Below are 23684 nucleotides of genomic sequence, written 5' to 3'. Positions count from 1 at the left end.
ATCATAAAGGGGACAAATGGACAGCATGTGCTTTTAGATGCAACAGCATGAGAAAGACCGAACTTCACTTAAGCAGCATTGTGGATGGAAATGCATAATCTCAATTTAATCACAAGAAATCATAGAAACTCAGAGAGAAATATATTCTACTTTTAAAAAACGACTTTATGTTTACATAAACATACAGAATAGGCAAATAAGAGACTAAACGTGGTTTGGTGGCTTTCAGGGTTTGGGGGTTGAGGGAGGAAATGTGGAAAAGCTGATTACTAAATACAGGATCTCTTTTTGAGAGATAAAAAGGTAGAATTAGATAAAAGTAATGATTAAAAAACATTTCTGAATATACTAGTAGCCACTTACTATTCACTTTAAAATCAATTAATTTTTAAAAGTTCATAGTTAGAAAAAAAGATTATTGTTTTTACAAACATGACAACTAAATGCAATATGTGATCCTAACTCTAGGAAAAAACTGTGATAACAGGCATTATTAGTCAATTGACAAAACTGAAATAAAACAGATTTTTTTCAAAGTGTTCTATAAATGTCATATTGACTAGCTAGTATCTACAAGGTGGTGAAAGAGATTATCCTTATTCTTAGGAAATATAATCAAAAGAGTACAAGGCCACGATGCATACAACTTATTCTCATATTGTTAAAGAAATTATGTGTGTGTGTGTATACATATACTGTGTTACGAGTGTATTAAAACATGAATGATAAAGCTAGCACAGTTAAAATATCAAAAAGCCAAACAAATAAAGGGCATATAAACTTTACTATTTTAGGCACTTTCAGGTTCAGCACAATTTCCAAATGAAGTTTGAATAGAAACTACCTGTCTCCCAAGAATGTTTCTGTATTACTTAAAATTCCTCCAAAAACTCCCCAAATTTGCTAGCGTGATATTATGTAGCAGGTTAAAAGAATGCAGCCTTCTCTGCACACATTCAGCTGACCATACTCACATTAATAAGTTCCAAATCACACTGACCACGCTCGTAAGCAACACAAGCCAGATGTGGATCTCTCTTCTCACAATACTTTCCAACAACACGACTATCATAATAGGGATTTTCACGAAGAAATCTCTCTGGGTTGTTATTACTATCGATGTAGATTTTGGCTAATGCATTGTGAGTGGCAGGCTCCTCACAGCCCTCATGAATTCTGGCCTCAAGCCAAGGAAGAAGCAGTTTCAATCTAGTAAAAACAAAACAAAACCACACATACTATAATATAAAGAGCACACTCTTGACATGCTGACTATAAGTATCTTGAATTACAGTGTACTTTCATATACATTATTTTAAATTCTAAACAATCCTATTACAAATTGAGAAATTCAGACTAAAGAAATGGTTGAGCTGTCCAAGATTGCACAAAAAGGTATATAAAACTGTTTTTCACTCTCCTAAATCTATCAGCTATGAGATACACCTACATCTGGATATAAAATCATACTTCTTTGTATTATATGTAATTATCTATAGACTTTGGAAAAAAAAAGTATGGGGGTGAGATGGGGATTTGTAGGAGGAGGCCAGATTATCTGAAGTTCTTTCCAATTTTAACACAATTAATGTATAACATTACCTAGAGCCAAAGGGGGTAGTACCCTAAATACATACTAGGAATAAAATCTGGTAGATTTAGGATCTCAGGGTTTAATAGTTATAGCAGTCACACGTTCATTCCAGCCAAGGGTCATGGTTTCACTAAGCTACACCTTATGTTTCAATAGTCCTGCTTAAATATTAAAAGCAGCCAGAGAAAAAACATTGTTCCATTACTTTGGCCATCAAATTCATGTAGTTATAATGAACATAACCACTAGGGTAAAGGCACATAATTAATCTATTAATAAAGGCAAAAATCACTGGGTGCAGTGGTACACACCTATAATCCCAGTGACTTGGGAGGCTGAAGCAGAAAAACCCAAGTTCAAAGCCAGCCTCAGCAACTTAGTGAGGCTCTAAGCAATTTAGCGAGACCTGGTCTCAATATAAAAAATAAAAAAGGGTTAGGGATGTGGTTCAGTAGTTAAGCACTCCTGGGTTCAATCCCTGGTACCAAAAAATAAAAAATTTTGTAATTCATATTATTATAGGAAGGTATTATGTATTAATTATCAATTTAAACCCAGAATGGCATGGGGAAATCTTTTTATAATTGAAATCGTCTTATACTTGGAAAAAAGACCACATTGGGGCTAGGGTTGTTGCTCAGTGGTAGAATTCTTGCCTAGCATGTGTCAGGCACTGGATTCGATCCTCAGTACCACATAAAAACATATAAATAAAATAAAGGTATTGTGTTCATGTACAACTATAAAAAAATATTAAAAAACAAAACACCACACTGTATCAGTGAAGAATTAGTTATTAATATTGGTATTATATCTACCTAAAGTTTTTAATACATTGGCATTATATCTACCTAAAAGGATGCTTAGTACATGGTTTAACATTAAACACACACACACAATCAAATGATATAGCTGGATCCCAGCACCATAAAAAAAAAAAAAGAAGGGACCAACTAATTAACAGATTTTCTATATGACAACTATAATAGACTGGCTAGCTTATCTTTAAATTAGGTATCTCTACGGATTTATCCTCCATGTGTCGTTGAGTAGTTATGAAGCAACAGACCAACTACATTTCTAATACTACGCTATAAACACTACTCATTTATCTCAGTTACAAAGGATAAAATTGGTACTATACCTGTTTCTTTTCTCAACTTCAGCAACGAGCTCATCAGTAGAGAACTGACCTCTCACAACAAGAATCAAGTTTTTAATAACATCTTCAGAGCAATCAACATCAAGTAATCCTCCAATAACCACAGGAAGTCGACTTGGATTAACCTATGATTAAAAAAAAGTCATCATGTTAATAAGCAAATTGAAAATGAGTTAAAAAAATTAAAACCCATCTCCCCCTTTTAAGCTTAGTTTTTAAAATCAGTAATAACCTATGAATTTAATTTCACAATTAAACAGAGGAATTCAGGAAGAAGTCCAGCTTAAAAAAGACTTTATGATTTAATAAGTACTGGAAGCATTTTTTCTATTCTGTTGGCCTAGTTAACTAGCTCCTTAAGTATTGCTCCAAATGATAAGTACAGAAAAGTTAATGCCAAAGAATGACAACAGAAGACTGTCTAATAAAAAGGCTCCAAATATATCAAACTGCCTTTCTTTTACTAGAGTTAGGTAAAGTTTCTAATGTCTATATTTAAGATGGTTTGAAAACTTGTGTTTGGAGTTTAGATCCTCTATGGTGATACCTAGCCATAGAGGAATGTATGTAAATTTAAATTTAAAAAGGCATGCATATACAAAATTTGATCAAAAAAATTGCATTTTAAGAAAAGATTCTACTGAGAAAACATGTTGAGAACTACTTTAGCAGACGTTGTTATGGGTCCCAAAGTTTCAAAAGTATGATTTCCAGACTAAAAGAAAATCTACTTTAAGATTATACCTTTAAATTATCTAAGTATTACTTACCTTCTGTACATATATCTCTATATACTTTTGAAGATTATTTCTATATAAATACAGCACCAAGTCATGGACAAAGTCAAATCGATCACACACAATGATAAGTGGTAACTGATCTGTTAGTTTTGCTTCCTGAAAAAACAAACAAAAAGAAACTTAAAATTTCTTTCTTTCTTTCTTTTTAATTTTAGTACTGGGGTCAAACCCAGGGCCTCGCGCATGCTAGGCGAGTGCCCTACCACTGAGCTAAGCATAAATTTTCTTGTACGAGGTTACAAATCTATGTAAATGTGAGAATCTGCTCTATGCTGATGGAAAAGGCTCACAAAAACGTTGCTTTTCTGTTGAAGGAGGAAATGTCCCAATAGCTGAGTGTGCATGTCCCAGTTTCAAAAAATTTTTATTAAGCAACACTTAGAGTCACACAGGAAAATACCAGGTCCTTTCCACACATATGCTTCTATCAAAATAATACTAACAACAACAACAAATTAAAATTTGTGAACCATCAGTGGAACTCAGCTTATAAAAATCATCACACTGGGACTTTTATTAATGGCAATTAACAATTAAATTGAATTTGGTGGCAGATTTCATCACTAAAGTCACACTGTCAGAAACAAAAACAAAGACGGCATAAATAGCTCACATTTGTTTCAGTGATTTATTTTTTTACCCCTCCCAAACCCCAAGCTATATAGCCAGCCTCTAATACTATTATAATAAAGCCAACAAGGAGAAGCATGATGGTAAAGGCCATGAATTAAGTATATCACATGTTGCTATAATAATAAAAAGGAAAAAAGAAAAGAAAAGAAAAGAAAAAGAGCATTTAAAGAAACATCTTTAAATTGCCATTTGCTTTACCATTACAAATATCAAGCTACAATCCTATTTATAGACTTACACAGAAGATGTTATAGACAGGTAGGTTAAGACCTGTACTGGGCATTTACCTGATACATGTCCTGTTATATTCCACAGATATAAGGAACAGCACAAAAAACAATAGTTTTTATCAGGAATTCATTTATACACAGTGAAACATTACTCAATAGATGATTCCTCTACAACAGTCTACTCAAGAAGTAGAACAACTAATAAGCAGGATAGGACTTTCCCCAATGATAGCCACTAAGATTATTTCCAAGGTTAAGTGGTTAAGACTAGGGTACATTCACCCAATCGTAAATTATATGAAAATTAGTCTAGAAAGTGTTCAGAGAACACCAAGAAAAATTAAATAATAAAAGTGTCTATAAATGGAAGTGAAGTCCAGTTACCGATTTTTCGCATTAAGTGTAAACCAAGTACTTGTTTAAAACTATAGAATTTGTACTAGTAATAGCTCCAAGAATCATTTTTAGAATTTCCATCTAACTAAACAAAAATTTAAGTCATGTTCTCCCTGAGAAAATGAACATCAAGAAGTGGATCAATATGGGGATATTTCTCAGTGGTACAGTGTTTGCCTAACATGTGCAAGGTCCCAGGTTTAATCCCAAGTACTGGAAATAAAAAGAGGATCAACACATTAGTCTTATTCCTTACCTTGTTTATATACATATGAAATACTGTATACTTTATCACTAGGGGAAAACACAAGAAATCTAAAATTATTTAGCTATTCTATTCTTGTGAATGAGTCTTTAAGACTTCTGTGACTTGGAAAGTGAGACAGGAGGATCATGAGTTCAAACCAGCCCCAGCAAAAGTGAGGCACTAAGCAACTCAGTGAGACCTTGTCTCTAAATAAAATACAAAATAGGGCTAGGGATGTGGCTCAGTGGTTGAGTGCCCCTGAGTTCAATCCCCAGTGCCGAGAGAGAGAGAGAGAGAGAGAGAGAGAGAGAGAGAGAGAGAGATAGAGATAGATAGATAGATTTCTGTGGCAAAGACAAGTAACTGTATTCCAAAAGAAAATTTAAGATTGAAAAAAAAATAGATGAGAAATAGGATATTTCCCAATTGCCTAAATCTGCCCATGATTTAATTCATGGAAGTAATATTATTTTTTTATATTTATATTTTAGTTATAGATGGACACATATCTTTATTTTATTTTTATATGGTGCTGAGGATCGAAATCTGTGCCTCACGCGTGCTAGGCGAGCGCTATACCTCTAAGCCACAATCCCAGCCCCTGGAAGTAATATTATTGATATTCAAAATTATCTACTAAATGGTTAATCTCCATTGATAATGGTTAATGATTTTAAGATCAAAATAAAAATTATATAAATATATCCAGATTCTTAAACATGAATTTGTTCAATTAACAAATATTTACTGAGTAGCTATATACCAAACTCTGTTCTAGGCACTGCAGACATAGCATAAACAATGAAAGCAGAGTTGTTTCCTCAAGGGAATTACATTCTAGTAAGAAGAGAATATTTCACATGGCAGGCATTACAATGAAAAACAGATCAAAGACTGTTTGACAGACTTCGGGCATAAAAGCAAATGTCTTGAGGCAGAAAAGCGTTCAAAACCAGGAGACAAAGAATGGTAGAAAATAAATCAAAGGTAGCAAGGAGCAGACAATGAGTCTAAAGAACAGCTCCATGCTTTCTGCAAGAGAGCTACAGTTCCATAAATTTAGGATATGAGTCAAATGATGGTAATGACTGTCTAGTCCTGCTCATACGGTGTTTTAACCTTGCAGGGTAGGGGTAAGGTTGGCGGGGAGCAGTTTGCTGGGGATCTAACCCAGGGCCCTGCACATGCCAGGCAAGTGCTCTACCAATGAGTTAGAGCCCCAGTTCTCATAGGATACATTGAAGGAGAGGTTATATTCTACCAGTCTCTGTATTCCTGGAGGCTAGCACATAATTTATACCCAAATATTTAAGATTAAGTTTAGAGAATTATTTTTCTAATGATAACAGAATGTTTACATACAACACCAATTGTCAGATGCTTACATGATTTCTTCTGTAGTTGGTACCTCCAACATTAAGTTAATAGTAACAATGAGAGATACCATAGCTGTATACAACAGATCAATAAAGAGAAGTGAATAAAGGGTCTAAGTTCATTCTCATTAATGGGGTAAAGCTGAATACAATAGTAGCATTGAACTACCATCTCAATTTATTTAAACTTAAAAAATACTAGATTCACTTCTAATTCAGCTAGATAAAAATTCTTTCAAGGAAGAACAAAAAATGAAATAAACTCACCCAATAGATAGGAATAATATTGTAGGCTGACCCCATCTTATTTCCAAGGCCCAACAACATAGTTTATTAATAATGATTATCACTATAAACATCTAGAGTAGGTACTTGAAAAATTACAGCTTATGGGTGAACAGCTAGACACACTCTGAATGAAGAAAGCTTAATTAAACAAAATCTAAAACAGGTCAGAATGGTTCAAAGGTTCATAATTCACATTTAGTCCCCTACTATATCAGGCTGACACCAAATTCACAATTGTGGATGGGGAATACTGATTTAAATAGATCTCATGGGCCACGCAACAAAAAATTGCCCCATCCCAGTTTTTTTGTTTGTTTTATTTCCTTTCATTTTGAGATGAGGTCTTATAGTGTTGCCTTTAACTCTTGTGAGTGGCCTTTAACTCACAATTCTTTAGCCTTGATTTCACAATTCTCCTGTTCTCAGCCTCCCAAGTAGCTGGGATTACAGGTCCATACCATTCCAGGCCAGAGCATTTCTTTATTTCTTTTTTCTTATGATAATGGGGCCTGAATCCAAAGGCACTCTACCAGTGAGCTATATTTCTCTAGTCTTTTTTATTTTTAGGCAGGGTCTCACTAAATTTCCCAATCCTCCTGCCTCAGCTTCCAGTGTAACTGATTATAGGCTCAGGCGGTTCTGCCAAGTTCCAAAGCATTTCTTTTGAAGTTCAAGAACGTAAAAACTAGCCAGGCAACTGAGCCTGTAATCCCATCCCAGCAGCTTAGGAGGCTGAGGCAGAAGGATCATGAATTCAAAGCCAGCCTCAGCAAAAAGTGAGGTGCTAAGCAACTCAGACTCTGTCTCTAAATAAAGTACAAAATAGGGCTGGGGATGTGGCTCTGTGTTAAGTGCCTTTGGGTTAAATCCCTGGGGGGGGGGCAAGGGGGAGGGAGGAAGGGAGGGAGGGAGAGGGAGAGAAAGAGAATGTAAAAACTAAAAATGGTAATAGTTAATTTAGTTCTGCTTGAATATATATGATAACTCAAATATTAAGCGACTAAAGAAATTAAAATTGAAGCATTAAAAGCAGAGAGCTACATTTTAAAAAAGAAGAAATCATGTAAGCATCTGGTAGTGCTTTCTTTTTTTAACAACGACAAAATAAACAGTAATGATACTCAAAAAAAAAGGAAGTAAGCCTCTTCTTACAAACAGGTGTTAAGGTGTACAAATCAAGAATCAAGCATTAAAATCTTTCTTGTGGAGTATTTTTTTTTTTTTTGAAACTAGAAAATCTGGGTTCAAACATATCATACTTGCCAGATTCCCTATAAAATTCATGATGGCCAAGAAACCGTAACACTATAAAGCTACATATTGCCAAATTTAAAACTTTACATCCCCCACAAAGTAACTGATAGGTATAAAACAAATGCTAAAAGCTAAGTTAAATATTAAACAAAATTGACTGCCCTTAGATATGTTCTAAAGAGTTAATGCAGTGAGTTTTTACTTTTCTGTGAGTGAATTCATGTGTCACAAAGCTGAGCTTTCTTGGTTTGATCTTACCTTTGATTTATTAATTACATGATTAATACTGTATTTTCTAGAGTCAGGCAGATTTGAAGCTAGAAATAAACAGATTTTTTTATATACAAATAGAGGCTCCTCAAAATGATACCAAGAGCAAGCTGGTTTTCATATTGAAAAGAAACCTAAATGATTTTCTAAAATGACATTGAAAGTAATCAACCACTTTTCAAAAATTTTCTTCCAAAAATTAAAAATGAAAAAGAAAAAAAGGAAATGTTCTTTGAGACAATGCTTTTTTTAAAAAAAATTTTCAACAGATGGTCACTCACTAATTTCCTTCCCTATTTCAAAGAAACCACAGAGCATTAGGGCTTAGAAAATAACCCAGCACATATTTTGACAATGCTAAGAATTTCACATTTAGAGGAAAGAAGAATTTTAACGCCATGACCAAAATCCTGTAGAAATGCTGATCTTCAAAACAACCACAAGACACATTACTAAAAAAAAAAAACCCACTTACCTTGAGAAAATTCTTGACTCTCTCAGGATCATAGCAGTTGCTTTCTCTGCAGATTCTTTCAACTTCTTTGATCTGCCCAGTCTTGCAAGCCGCCTGAATATATTTAAAGTGCACATCTGGGTCCTGACTAAAGTTAACAATAGATCCCAGAAAATAAAACAGACCTTGAAGAGACAAATAATTGAAATTAAGCACAGAAGCATTTTTGAGAATGACAGAACTAAAAAACATTTTAGCTATTAAAAAAATAGTGTACTTGAGAAAGAAGGATCACACATTCCAAGCCAGCCTGACATTAGAAGGAACTTTCAAAATGAAGAACTAAATGAGTAGGGATATAGCTTATTTGTAGAGTGCTTACCTAGCATGTGTGAAGCCCTGGGTTGAATCCTTAGTACCATAAAAAATAAAGCTCTGAACATTGTTATGCTAAATACTCAACTATAAATCCATTGCTTAAAAAGCTCAATAAGGTCAGATACAATGACTCTTGCCTGTAACCTCAGCAATTTGGAGGCTGAGGAAGGAAGACCATAAATTCAAAGCCAACCTCAGCAACTTAGCAAGACCCTATTTCAAAATGAAAAATAAAAAGGACTGGGGATGTGGCTCAGTGATAAAGCATCCTTGGGTTCAATCCCCAGTACTAAAATAAACCCAAAAAAGGGGGAAAAAACTTAGTAAGAACACTAATAATCCAATTACCAGTTTGATAAAATGGAACAGTTATTTTAATCCCTGCAGAAAATTCCACCCATATTTTAATATTGATTGATAGATTGATTGTTCCCAGGGGAACTTTACCACTAAGCTATATTCCCAGTCCTTTTTATTTTTTATTGAGACAGTCTTACTAAGTTGCTGAGACTGGCTTCAAACTTGTGATACTCTTCCCTCAGACTGTGGCATCACTGGGATTACAGGTATGTGCCACCATGTCCAGTCAATGTTTCTTAATAGTTTACAAATGTATTAGGGGCAGCTACTTATTATCAAACCAATTATATCCATAGGAGAAGTTTTGAATGAAGTGACATATACCAAGTGTTTTTCCATACGCAGTTAACAAAAAAATACAAAAGTAGTTTGAAAAGAGTTTAATTCAGTGCTGTCCATAAAAACTTTCTGCAATGACAAATAAAGCTGTCCAGTGTCCAACGTGGTAGCCACTAAAACCATGTGGCCAATGAGCATAGCTAGAGTGACGAACAAACTAAAGTTTATGTTAATGACAAAATTTAAATAGCCATATGTGGCTACAGGCTAATGTACCAAGAGTAAATTAGTACATATTAAACATACAGAAACTGAGATAGCAAAGAAAACTCTTACCCTTTCTGTCTAGAGCACTAATACTAGAAAGAGGGCAGAGAATAGGCTAACTGGAGAGCAGAATTTAGCTAATGAACCAAGAACCACCTAACAGTTATTACACTAATACTATACAGCACTAGTTATCATCTAGGGGTTACCTGGCTTGTCACAACTGGTGGAGTCGATAGTACTGGCATCTAGTGGGTAGAAGCCAAGGATGTTCCCACATACAAGGACAGCCCCCACAAAACAAAGAATGTCTACAGTACTAAAGATTAAGAGGTCTTGCTGTGTAGTAGCAAGTCACAAAATGTCCTTGGCTAGAATCACTTGCTATTATGAGAATCAGACAAATAAGCATGAAATATTAGTATAAGTAATCATTAGTATTTTCATTTTATCCTGTTAGGACAAAGTCAATGTATACTTGTATCTTAAAATTCTGTCTTTAGTTCATCTATAAAGCATCCAGGCAGATAATCTTGCACACTCCATAGGATCTGACATTTATTTAGAGGAATAAAAATTAAATAGTAAAATGTCCCATAAAATTAAGCATTTAGAAGGTGGCTTAAGCATAAACATAACGCTTCCTGGCTATCTGAAGTGATTTTTAAGAAACTCCTACTTACCTTCAAAACTTTTGAAAGATTCAAAAAGTTCAATCAGAGATTGAGTTGATAGTTGTTCATGATACTTAGAAGCCACCTGAACACAGATCTGCAGATTCTGACGAATGTTAGCAGACAGCATGGCTCTGAGACATTCTAGAGAGTCTTCTACTGATAAGGACCCAAAGTAATTCACTAACCACTAGAAGACAAAATAAATGAATTAATAATGCTGAACCTTGAGGCAGTATGAAATTACTATGTTGTACTACAAACACATATTTAGCATACTAATTAACAGGTAAGAAATGAAATACCTCAGGGTTAAGAAGATGAGTATGAACAACTGCACGCTTTATATCATATAAATCAGTGAAGTGTTCTAATGCACGCTGCAGTAATCCAGCCTTTTCACAAAGCTGAGCGATATGAGCCCGATCATAATGTGTGAACATCTGATTCCCTAGAATAGCATCTGCAACCTATAAAAACAAACAGGATGAGTTCATTTTAAGACCTCATTTATATTAGTAATTTCAACAGTGAACTGGTAAAATAAAGTACAAAAAAAAAATTAGCTGAATTTTCTTGAAAAAGACTTGGTACTTCACAGCTTCAAATAACAATTTATAAATCTCTGAATAATTACTAAAACGGTGTTGTAAACATCTAAATAGCATGAAGCACATACTTGAGGTGCATGCATAAGGTTCATCTCAAGCAATCGTGTCTGTAAAGGACCTTCAGATGGGCGATTATTCTTTAGAGCATCAAGTAAGAATGCAGTACATTGCTGGATTAGATTGTATTCCATGAAAACGTCCACAATCTACCGAACAAAACAAAAAGACTTTAAGATACTATTGACAAAACATGAATGAAACTAAACACAATCTTAGTTTGACAGTGCTGGGAATTGAACCCAGGGCCTTAGTCATGTGATCTAGCACTGAGCTACATCCCCAGTTCATCATCTCTTTTTTATGTATAAAATCTCACAGAACAAAAACCATATTTAAGTCAAGTATGGTGGTGCATGCCTGTAATCCCAAGAGCTCATTCTCAGCCACTTAGCAAGACCCCATCTCAAATTAAAAACTTAATATTATTTAGCAATATAACATTACACTCTAAGAAAAAATTTTGTCCTCTCCTCTCTGCTCTTCAAAAAAATAAAAGAATAAATAAATAAAATCTGCCCTTTGGAGACTCAATTACTTTTAGTTTTTTTTTTTAATCTATGAAATATTTCAAAATATATAATAGCAGAATATCAAACTAATGAATTTTAAATTTTTATAAATTTCAAAAACATACAAGAGTACAAACAATATGCAGAACTCACTTGCACTTTCTACATGCCTCACTTCTTTCCCTGCTGATCAGTGGCAGCCACTCGCCTGTTTTATCATATAGTAAATACGAGTATATCTCTGAATAAGTGGTACTTGTTTTGCATGTTTTAAAACCATATAAATTGAATCAGAGTTTTTATTCTTCTCCAATTTTGTTTTATTAAGATACTTAATTAAGTTTAAGATACACAAACTGAAAATTTAGTCCATTTTCTACAAAGTTGTGTAAGTCAGATTCCCCCCTCACTCTCCATCTCAGTCAACTACAGAATATATTTGAATGCCATTACCTGTGTGATATCAGCAAGAGGCTCTTCATCCTGAACTAACATTTGAGCAAACTGCTGTCCCTGATCTGGACTGATACGCATTACATTTCTCAGCAGAAAGATCCAATCTGGAGTATATCCAACCTAAAAAGGGACAAAGAGTTAAACCCTGCTGCCAAGTTTCATTTTTATAGCATTTTTCTTTTTTTAATTATTTTTAAATATCTTTAATATTTTCTTTTTTTAATATTTTTTAGTTGCAGATGGACACAATATCTTTATTATTATTTTTTTTTTATTTGTTTATTTTTACATGGTGCTGGGGACCAAACCCAGAGCCTCAGGCATGCGAGGCAAGCGCTCTACCACTGAGCTACAACCCCAGCCCCTTAAAGGCATTTTCTACAACAAAAGCTTGCTAACTATTAGTGAAAGCACAAATTCATTTATAACTTACAATGCTCAATTAAACTTTGGTTTTGACATATCTGAATAACTATAAATTTAATAATTCATTTATCCATTTTCAACAAATGACCATTGCAACATTTGTTCTGACATGTTAAACACACTCCTCTTATCCTAAATTCTTACAAGCCATGCAAGAGTAATTATCTCCATTTTCTCACATTTTCAGTTAGTGTAAATTCTACATATCAGACTGCAGATAGGATTTTTATACATTCCCAAGTAATTCAAAATTTAAGGAAATTCACCATTGAAGTAACAGAATATAGGCTGATTTCTCTTAATAATTTCAAGAATTTATGCTGAAAATGTTTCATTGAACTCACTTTTTTAGCATACAAAACAATCTTCTGAACTTGACCTGTTTCTGCAAAGCACTGAATGACTTTATTTGGGACATTAGCCCTTAGGTACACACTAAGTGCCAATGTAGGGTCCACAGATTTTACAAGATCACCCAGTTCTTCGGAACATTCCAGCTGTCCAAAGGAAAAAGATATTGGTTAGTGATCAATGAGCTGTTTTATAAATGAACAGTTGATACTATTTCCCTATATAAATAATTAATGATAGACTTAATTACTCAATTTCCTAGAATTATTATAAATATGCAGGGATTATGGCTGGTAACACTCTTGATATTACATTCACAGCAATGTCTTAGAAATACTGCCCATCAAACTTCACACTTACAGATATTAACAACTACCTTGTTAGGAGTGTAAGTACTTTACTTTCAACAGAACCTTACACCTACTAAGAATATTAGGATAATTAGATTATGTGACCTCAATTTTCTAAAAAATGATGCAACTTTTTTTTTAAATTAATTTTTATTGTAGGTTGTTCAAAACATTACATAGTTCTTGATATATCATATTTCACACTTTGATTCAAGTGGGATATGAACTCCCATTTTTACCCCATATACAGATTGCAGAATCACATCAGTTGCACAACCATTGATTTACATATTGCCATTCTGGTGTCTGTTGTATTCTGCTGCCTTTCTTATCCTCTACTATCCCCCCTCCCCCCTCCCCTCCCCTCTTCTCTCTCTACCCACTCTACTGTAATTCATTTCTCCCCCTTATATTTTTCCTCCTTTCCCCTCACTTCCTCTTGTATGTAATTTTGTATACCCCTGAGGGTCTCCTTCCGTTTCCATGCAATTTCCCTTCTCTCTCCCTTTCCCTCCCACCTCTCATCCCTGTTTAATGTTAATCTTCTTCTCATGCTCTTCGTCCCTACTCTGTTCTTAGTTACTCTCCTTATATCAAAGAAGACATTTGGCATTTGTTTTTAAGGGATTGGCTAGCTTCACTTAGCATAATCTGCTCTAATGCCATCCATTTCCCTGCAAATTCTATGATTTTGTCATTTTTTAATGCAGAGTAATACTCCATTGTGTATAAATGCCACATTTTTTTTATCCATTCGTCTATTGAAGGGCATCTAGGTTGGTTCCACAGTCTGATGCAACTTTTTAAAAAAAAAATAATTATTTTAGTTGTTGATAAACCTTTATTTATTTATATGTTGTGCTGAGAATTGAACCCAGTACCTCACATATGCTGCAGTGCTAGTGATAGAACCCAGGGCCTAGTATATGCTAGGCAAACATTCTCTCATTGAACTATATCCCAGCCCAATAATATAACTTTTAATGTAATGTCAAATGAAAATTTGAAATTGAAGGAACAAAACAAGATCACTGCAAAGATCATTATTAAAACTAAAGTATAACCTATATGTCTGAAGGACCTAAATTCCATCACATTCTTGAATTTAGGATTAAAACTGTGCTGGGTGCAGTGGTGCACACCTGTAAACCCAGCAACTCAGGACACTGAGGTAGGAGGATTGCCAAGTTCAAAGCCAGCCTCATCAACTTTAATGAGACCCTGTCTCAGAATAAAAAATAAAAAGGGCTGAGGATGTAGCTCAGTGGTAAAACAACTCTGGGTTAAATCCTTAATACCAAAAAAGGAGACTTAAAGTTGCAAGGCAAGACACTAATTTTACAAGGTCAAAGAGATAAAAATTTAGAATTTTTAGGTGATATACAGCCAGATACCCATCTATAATTCAAACTTTCTTAGCTGCCCAATCTAGAAATCAGATTCCTAAAAGTTTTGTTTTATATGCAAGTTGATTTTCTACTTTTAATGATAACTTCAGAGGCTAGCTCTCATAACCAAATGTTTTGCTGAAAATTAGAATGCCTATAAGAGCCTATATCCTTTTCCTTTTTCTCTGGTACTGGGAATCAAACCCAGTGCTTTGAGCATGCTAGGCAAGTGTTTTATCACCAAGCTACATGCCCAGACCAGAGTCTGTACATCTTAACTGAACATGCTAACTAAAGAAGAGTTGACCAGTGCTCTCTTGGAATAAATGAATCCTGTGTGACTGTTCACAAAAAGACTTAGTGACACCCAAAAAGCTGTTACATAGGTCAACTCAGTTACCTTGGCTGTTCCCATCCTCCCTTATCTTAAACAATTAGGACAGACCTCAAATACTCGCTAGTGTGGCTAGTAACTATTCTTCAGCAGAGACTCTTGTCCAAGCATCCCAACCCTGAAGTACTATCCTCCAGTATCCTCTAAGATTGCCAGAAGTTGGGTCAAGAAACAAGGACTTAGAATTAGTAATGTAAAACTACCACCAACATACACTAATGGTGAAAGGTATTAATTTTAAACTTATTTGTGTGTTTTGAACAGTGCTATCTTTACTTCTCTACAATGGCATAAAACATGGAATTTAATACTACAACTTGGTGCAGAAAGGCTTTTTGTATAGTGCTATGAAAAAAACTAATAGTAGTAATAGATTGCTTAAATTTGTGTGGTGTCTTACAAATAAGTAACATGTAGTGGTTGTCTGTTTCTCAGTCACTATTTCACGTAAGAAATAATGTGTTCTAAAAAACAGTATATTCACATGCTCTGTGTAATGAGAAATTAAGTACTGGGTAGATCTAAAAGGCAAAGAGAAATCCCACAGAATCCTAAAGCCAGTTAATATTTTTTAAAAAGTTCCCATGTAAAACCAAGTTAAATATTTTTTCATGTAATACCAATTTACATTTCATGAAATCACTATCAAACAGTATCTCATTGCTAATCGGTTTGCTCTCTTATTAATATATGTATGATCTAGCACGTTATACAACAGTTTTTCTTTACATGTGTTTACCAGCAGCAAATATCACAATTTTGATGACACTCTGGAAGTTCTAAAAGAAAAGACAACTTGCATTGCTCGAATTACTGTGAATACAGTTGTTGAATGTAGGATAAAGAATATATTCCTATGTTCAAAAGAATTTCACATACATTAACAAATATGACTACATGCTGGAATAAGCATTTTGCCCTAAGCTTTTGTTAGAGCCAAAGAACTCCAGGTCAGTAATTTTAACTACCAAGCAAGAATCTTGAATTCTAACTATAAACCTAAACAAAGATATCTCATCTAAACATCCATAAAAATAGATTTTCAAAGGAAATAAATACATGCACTTTAAGCAATATATTTTCTTATTCTATTATAACAATAAATAATAAAGAGACATTTTGGTGTATAGCATAAACGATTTTAACTTGTTAACATTGTACTTAATCCAATCAAAGTAGAAATATGTCAATACAAATTAACATACCTTATCTTCTTTCAACCATTTCTCCAGAAGCTGTTTCCGACCTTGCTGAAGTACAGGTCTACACAACTCTAAGGATTCATATTTGTTTAACTGTCCCTGGTCCAAAAGGATTCCAAAGTACTGAAGTAGAGGAGAAGTCTGTCCTGGCTGAGCTGGGACACTCTGGAATCGCCGGATGGTGTCTGGAGTACGAAGTATTCCCTTTAAGAAGGAGAAATGTTAAGGATACCTCAAAGTGGCTCAAATAACACACAATCAATCCTATCCCTCTCTCTCTCTTTTTTTTTTTAATTTTTTTTTTTTACTTGTTGATAGACCCTTATTTTGTTTATTTATATGTGGTGCTGAGAATTGAACCCAGTGCCTCACACATGCCAGGCAAGTGTGCTGAGACACAGCCACAGACCCCTATATAGAGTCAATCTTAAAAGGCATGAGTTCATCAAAAAGCTAAGCACCAAAAAAAACCAAATAACCCAGTCAATAAATGGGCCAAGGACCTGAACATAAACTTCTCAGAAGGTGATATACAATCAACAAATATATGAAAAAATGTTCATCACTGCTAGCAATTAGATAAATGCAAATCAAAACTACTCTAAGATTTCATCTCACTCCAGTCAGAACGGCAGCTATTATGAATACAAACAACAATAAGTGTTGGCAAGGATGTGGGGGAAAAAGGCACACTCATACACTGCTGGTGGGACTGCAAATTGGTGCAGCCAATATGGAAAGCAGTATGGAGATTTCTTGGAAAATTGGGAATAAAACCACCATTTGACCCAGCTATCCCTCTCCTTGGTCTATACCCAAAGGACATAAAAACAGCATACTAAAAAAAAAAAAAAAACAGCATACTACAGGGACACAGCCACATCAATGTTTACAGCAGCACAATTCACAATGCTAAACTGGAACCAACCTAAATGCCCTTCAGTAGATGAATGGATAAAAAAAATGTGGCATATACATACAATGGAATATTACTTGGCAAAAAGAGAGGATAAAATCATGGCATTTGCAGGTAAATGGATGGAGTCAGAGAACACAATGCTACATGAAGTTAGCCAATCCCAAAAAACCAAATGCGAAATATTTTCTCTGATATAAGGAGGCTGATTCATAGTAGGGTAGGGAGGGGGATCATGGGAGGAATAGACGAACTCTAGATAGGGCAGAGGGGTGGGAGGGGAAGGGAGGAAGCAGTGGGTTAAGAAATGATAGTGGAATGTGATGGACATTATTAACCAAAGTACATGAATGAAGTCACGAAATGGTGTGAATATACTTTGTATACAACCAGAGATATGAAAAATTGTGCTCTATATGTGTAATAAGAATTGTAATGCATTCTGCTATTATATATAATAAAAAAATTAATTAAAAAATACTCAAAAAGGCATGAGTTCATCTATTAAAACTAAATTTCAAATCTTTACCAACTGTTATAAAGATTACATCAATGTCTATCATACCTCTGGTTTGATGTTACAAAATTATTCAGAATCAGAAATATACTAAATTATGACATTAATATATAAAAGAATAAGCATAATCATGAATTAGTTATAGTTATTAAATAAGCTCACATTAAATCAAGTACAAATTTCATAATTTATACTAGTCAGGACGGTAACATCCAACATAAACCAACATAAAGGTAGACTGGAATACATTCAGTCCAATTTCTGATTGCTCTACCTTCTAAAATTAAAAAGAATCTGCTTAGGGCACAACTTTGAGGAATAAAATAAGAAGCTTCCATCTGAGTTCAAACAGTATTAAACATAAGTACTAAACATTATTACATCTATGTAAATCGTAACTGCCTAGATCTATAAATCCTTCTAACATGAGTTTTAAAACACTAATCAAATCTGGAGGCACTGACAATTAACTACTAAAAGAAAATGTAAACTGAAAGTAGTTTCTCTGTGTAAAGCTGATTCCTCTTCTAGCAATATTAAAAATAGGATATTTATTTTAACCCAATCATACAATTTCATTCTCATGACTATTTACCTTTGGTGCATTTGCAGCCACCTTTGCAGCCTCTGAGTAATTTCCCTGGGCAAAAAGAGCATTAAATTTCCGAGCAAAGAGTTCTTCAGCACCTGCTAAATTGTTACGTACAGCCATCCTCAAAGCCAAATCAGGATTTTGTAGGACATTGGTGATGTAAGGAATTATGTTTTCTTCTTCCACACACACCGACAGAACCTGCAATTCAATGAAAATGACTCTGAAGAAGCCTTGAATATAAATAAAACCTGGGGCTCACTGGGAGGAAATTTAAAGTATATTCCTTTTAATTTTATGTTTAAAATTTTTTTCCAGTAATTTTTTAAATTATATTTTCATGTCTAGCAGCCAAATTAGACTCAATGGTTGGAAGAGCACAAGAGAAGGAATCACAGATTCCTTAAGCACCTAACGTAATGTAAGACACATAGTAGTATCACAATAAATACAATATCAGTAAATGTAATTTCTAATTGCTTCGGTCCTAACAACAGTATACTCATCCCTGATCTTCCTTAAAACTCCACTGTCACAGAAATGCTGACTACCCTACTTGCCCCAAAAGCTAAATTATTGTCAATTGCCCTAGAGAAAGAGAGTCCTTTCCTGCCCATTCATCCTACTTCCCAATGCAGAGCTGGTTACACACACACCCTAGTTTATAAACTACTTATACTATCCCTAAAAGTTCTTCTCAAACTATTACACTGATTACCAATTTCTCAGTCAGTAGTCCACATGAGAAAAGGAGCTTGTCTTTGGTTAACCATATTACTAACAATAGGCAGTGTTCAGCACAAGCACATCCTTATATCTGTTGAATAAATGAAAACGGGAAATTTCTTTCCCAAGAAGTCAAAAATATTTAAGAATTCAGTACACTAGATAAATGGTTAATAGTCTTCTCTGTTTCACTATTCCTTTGAAGAAAAATGAAGACATTTTCACCTCTGAGATTCTTTCATTTCCATAGGTCAGAACTCCATCCTTCAAACCTAGGCTATCCTGTATCTGCAACATGTCATTCTATTCTATATTAAAACATACTGTTAAAAGGAAGTAATTAAGGAGGTTTGGAGGTATAACTTAGAGGTAGAGATGCAAAGCACTGGAAAGGTTCTAGTTTCAATCCCCAGCACCAAAAAAAAAAAAAAGAAAAAAAAAAGAACAAATTCAGTTCAACACTCTGTACTTCATGCTTTCTACTGATCACTACCTTAGTCTTCACCAAACATCAAATCCACAATTTCATCTCTTTTATTCTTCAAGACTGTTTTAGAAAATTTCTAGAAACTAGTTCTTCTATTGTCATGTATAACTAATTAGAATAAATAAATAAATGAAAAAAACCAATGAGGTACCATTTCATGTCATTATAATGAGAAGCCTGACAACATCAATACTTATTAAATATTGGCAAGAGGGGAAAAGAAAGCTAATGATAATGTATTATTTTATTTATTGCTTAAGTTTCAAAGTTTCCTTACCTGCCCCTTTCTGTTTACTCCAATTATTCCAGCTGTAGCTTCATGAGGTGCAGTAACAAAGATTGTTTCTCCACTGATTCTATTCATGTAGATACAGGTACCAGTCTCAAGATCATAGAGGTGGATATAACCATACTTAGTAATCAAGAATACAACATCATGCTTTTCACTGATCTGTAAAAAGAAAAACCAACCCTTTAGTAAAATAATGAATTTAACAAAAAAAATGTTTAGTACAATTCCATTTTGGAGATGCTTCCATCTCCAAAATGGAGAGGCTTATATGAAAAATGAAAAGGTAATATTTAAGGTTTCCCTCAATTTTATAGCACATTTAAATGTGGGATATCCCAAGCTCTTACATAAAACATATGAACAAGTATAAAATCTATAAGACAAAAAAGAAGACAATTCTGATAACCCGACTTAATACATATTACATGGAAAAGTTATTTTGTTTTTTATTAAACAAAGTTCACTGATAAACTTTATTTTAGAATAAAGCATCACATACATTGCATCAACTGTGAAATGATATTTTAAACAATTTCTTGTAAGAGGGGAGATTTTAAAAGCCCATTTGTTTTACATTAAGATACCTGCATTGCAACAGGAAAGTCATTTTGTGCTTCTGGAGGAAAGAAAACATCTACTGCCTTCTTTGGAAAGGGTTGATTCCCTGTAGGCGGTGTTCCAACTTCAATGATATGTAACTGATCAAAAGAAAATGAAATTCATGTAAATCTTTAAGCTGTTGATCATAGCAGACTTGAAGCCCCAACCTGGAAACAACCAAAATTTCCTATTATAGGTGAACTGTGATTGAGACATCCATACATGGAATACTCCTCCATAGGAAAAGGACACAAAATTCTCACAGACACTATGCCTAGGGTGTGAATGGCTGGGTGGGGAGCCTATCTAAAAAAGTCAAATACTGTATGATTCCTTTTACATAACATTCTTGAAGTAACAAAACTATAGATGGAGAATGAATTAAACTTGCCACGAGTTAGCAATGGTGGGAGAAGGGGGACTATAATGTCATGAGGAAAATCTTTATAATGATAGAATATTTATGTATCTATGTATCTTGAATTTACTTGTGAGGAAATGAAAGAGACCGGTAGAATTCCTATTTTGTTTTAACTGTACTACAGTCTTGCAATATGTAACTCTATTAGAAGAAACTGGGAAAAGGGCAAAGGGTATCTCTCTACACTGTCTTTGCAGCTCCCTTTGAATCTATATTATTTCAAAGTAAACACTTTGAATATATGAAATAATCCCACCTCAATCTCCTTGAAATAAAGGGCACAGAATGGTAATACATTACATACAAACACACTTTCTCATGATTTTCAATTGTAATTTAGTATTTCCAAACAGAAATCTAATTTATTAATTTACTGCTGTGTACCTACTCTAACACAGGAGAGTAATATATACCTAAGCGGTCTCTCTTCATATACATCCTATAGAAGTAGATAAAACATTTTGGTTTAAAATGCATGATCCTGTACATCAAGAGAAAGAAAACAATGTCAACAGGATACTATTTTATGTTTTTCTTAATATACTAACAAAAAACAATTCAGTTTCCAAGATATGCCACATGAAAGTTACAAGTTCTCATCTTTGACTAGCCAAATTGAAAAACTAGTGTCTCTCTTCAAATCATGGCAGAGCCAGTAATGGTGGCACACAACCGTGATCCCTGCAACTCGGCAGGCTGAGGTTGTTTGAGGACAGCCTCAGCAGCTTAGCAAGACCCTATCTCAAAATAAAAATTAAAGAGGACTGGGGTATAGTTCAGTGGTAAAGCACCCCTGGGTTCAATCCCCAATACACTCCTCTTAAGAAGTCTTAGCAGACTCCTAATATAGAACAGGTAGAAAGTAAACAGGCTCAAGAAATAGGTTTCCAGACATTCTTAAAATGATAACTGAAACTTTTCAGTACTAGTTTTCAAAAAAATGCCCTACCCTTCTATCCTAAGGACAATAACTAGTTTCTAAACCTATTTTGTCTTCTGGTTTAAATTCCATCAATTCTTATCTGAATATCAGTGCTTTCTATCCTTATTATATTGAGGTAGGATTATTCCTCAATTCAGAAATTTTAGGCAGAATTGTTTCCTCCCCAATTGAGAGACTGTAGATGATCATATTTTAAGCAATCTCTATCTTAATTCTTTAAAAAAATCAGGGAAAAAGACATATGTTCTAACAAAGTTAAAGTTAAAGGTAATTTATGGTTTGCCAAGAATCTACACAATCTTCTTGATTGGCTACAGAAAGGACAGCGAATAGTGCCAGCCTTCCTTTGCAGAATTACCCAAAACTTTTGGTCCACTCTTCTCAGAGCTAAGAGGCAGACAAGTAACTTTGCTTACACTGGAATTCAAAGAGGGAGTTCAGGACATGAAGTTATTAAGACTTTAGAACTGCTGCTCTGGCAAAGGAAATGGCAGGCAAACTGATTCTCCAGGGTTCCAGCAGTGAAGGCATAGTAAAAACAGAAGTGTTAAAGTTCTGTGGCACAATTTTTGGTTGGAACCTTGACTGCTGTCCATTCTTCCTTATTTCTCCTCATTTTTCAAACTTGGTTGTACAGGCATCCTTGCTACCATCAAGTATCCAATATCCTTTTACTAAATTTTCAGTGCTGTCAATCAGACCTGTTTCTGCTTTCTATAACTTAAGAATTCAAACAAAGTACTTCCATTTGATTCTAATACATAGCCCAGGTTGATAATCTCTAACTTAAGGCAATGTTACTCAAAACATGGTCCACATTCCATCTATAAAGTCACATAGGGTATTTTAAAAGGCTGATCATGGGTACAACTTAAGGAATCAACTCTGGTTTAAAAAACATGAATATTTTAGCAACCCTAATGAGTCTATGCAGAGTAAAGTCAACAAACACTAATGTAAGGCCTTTCATATAAAAGAAACCAAAATAAAGCATGAGAACAGCTGACAGAAAAAAACTGTGAAGAATATTATTTTAGAAAAATATCACTAGATAAAGTATTTGATATACTAAGTCACCACAAATCTGAACATTAATAACAGATTAACAAGAAAGGGAGATGATTATTTTGAATTTAGAGGACTAATCAATTAGTAGCAGGAAGACTCACTAAAATAATTAGCTAAGACAAATCTTGCCAGGTGCAGTGGCACATGCCTGTAATCCCAGCGGCTTGGGTGGCTGAGGCAGGAGGATCTCGAGTTCAAAGCCAGCCTCAGCAATTTAGCAAGGCACAAAGCAACTTAGCAAGACCATGTCTCTAAATAAAATATATATACGCATGTCTGTCTGTATGATATATATATATATATATATATATATATATATATGAGCTGGGGATGTAGTTCAGTGGTTATGCACCCTTGGGTTCAACCCCCACCCTCCACCCCCCCCCAAAAAAAACAACAAATCTTACCTTCCCTCCAGCTTGACCTCGTACTGCAAAACAAAATAAAGTTGACTCTTCTGCATTTCCTTCCATTTTAAACTGTGCAAAGCTAGCTGCATGTCCTTCAATGGGCTGAGATACTTTCCTATCTACAGAATACAGCTGCATAGCTCCCACCACACGATTTTGCTATAAAAGACCAAAGAAAATAAAGTATGGGGACCCAATGAATCAGTAAGTTCCAGATTCATCAACAGTGAAATAATTAAATACTTAAATCATCTTCAGCAGAATTTATAATTCATTATTAGTCTTTGAATGTAGATTTAACAT

At 34.4% G+C, this 23684-nt stretch overlaps 1 protein-coding gene across 2 annotated transcripts in view; it reads right to left on the bottom strand.

Moving 5' to 3' along the window:
* Cltc (clathrin heavy chain) overlaps positions 1 to 23684 on the bottom strand; it is a 65651-nt gene that overhangs the window by 16193 nt on the left and 25774 nt on the right. For both annotated transcript variants that reach the window (XM_076871215.1, XM_076871216.1), the window contains exons 4-17: positions 23379 to 23540; positions 20524 to 20637; positions 19925 to 20098; positions 18438 to 18635; positions 16413 to 16613; positions 13069 to 13221; positions 12296 to 12418; positions 11342 to 11479; positions 10968 to 11132; positions 10672 to 10852; positions 8726 to 8889; positions 3527 to 3652; positions 2739 to 2881; positions 975 to 1209 (exon numbers count right to left, since the gene is read on the bottom strand). In XM_076871215.1, the coding sequence (XP_076727330.1) occupies positions 975 to 1209; positions 2739 to 2881; positions 3527 to 3652; positions 8726 to 8889; positions 10672 to 10852; positions 10968 to 11132; positions 11342 to 11479; positions 12296 to 12418; positions 13069 to 13221; positions 16413 to 16613; positions 18438 to 18635; positions 19925 to 20098; positions 20524 to 20637; positions 23379 to 23540 (2277 nt within the window). The remainder of the gene's footprint in view (positions 1 to 974; positions 1210 to 2738; positions 2882 to 3526; positions 3653 to 8725; positions 8890 to 10671; positions 10853 to 10967; positions 11133 to 11341; positions 11480 to 12295; positions 12419 to 13068; positions 13222 to 16412; positions 16614 to 18437; positions 18636 to 19924; positions 20099 to 20523; positions 20638 to 23378; positions 23541 to 23684) is intronic.

This window comes from Callospermophilus lateralis, chromosome 11 (genome assembly GCF_048772815.1).
Source record: "Callospermophilus lateralis isolate mCalLat2 chromosome 11, mCalLat2.hap1, whole genome shotgun sequence".
NCBI lineage: Eukaryota > Metazoa > Chordata > Mammalia > Rodentia > Sciuridae > Callospermophilus > Callospermophilus lateralis.
The sequence above is the reverse complement of the archived record's forward strand: the minus strand, read 5'-3'. Positions and strand labels throughout refer to the sequence as shown.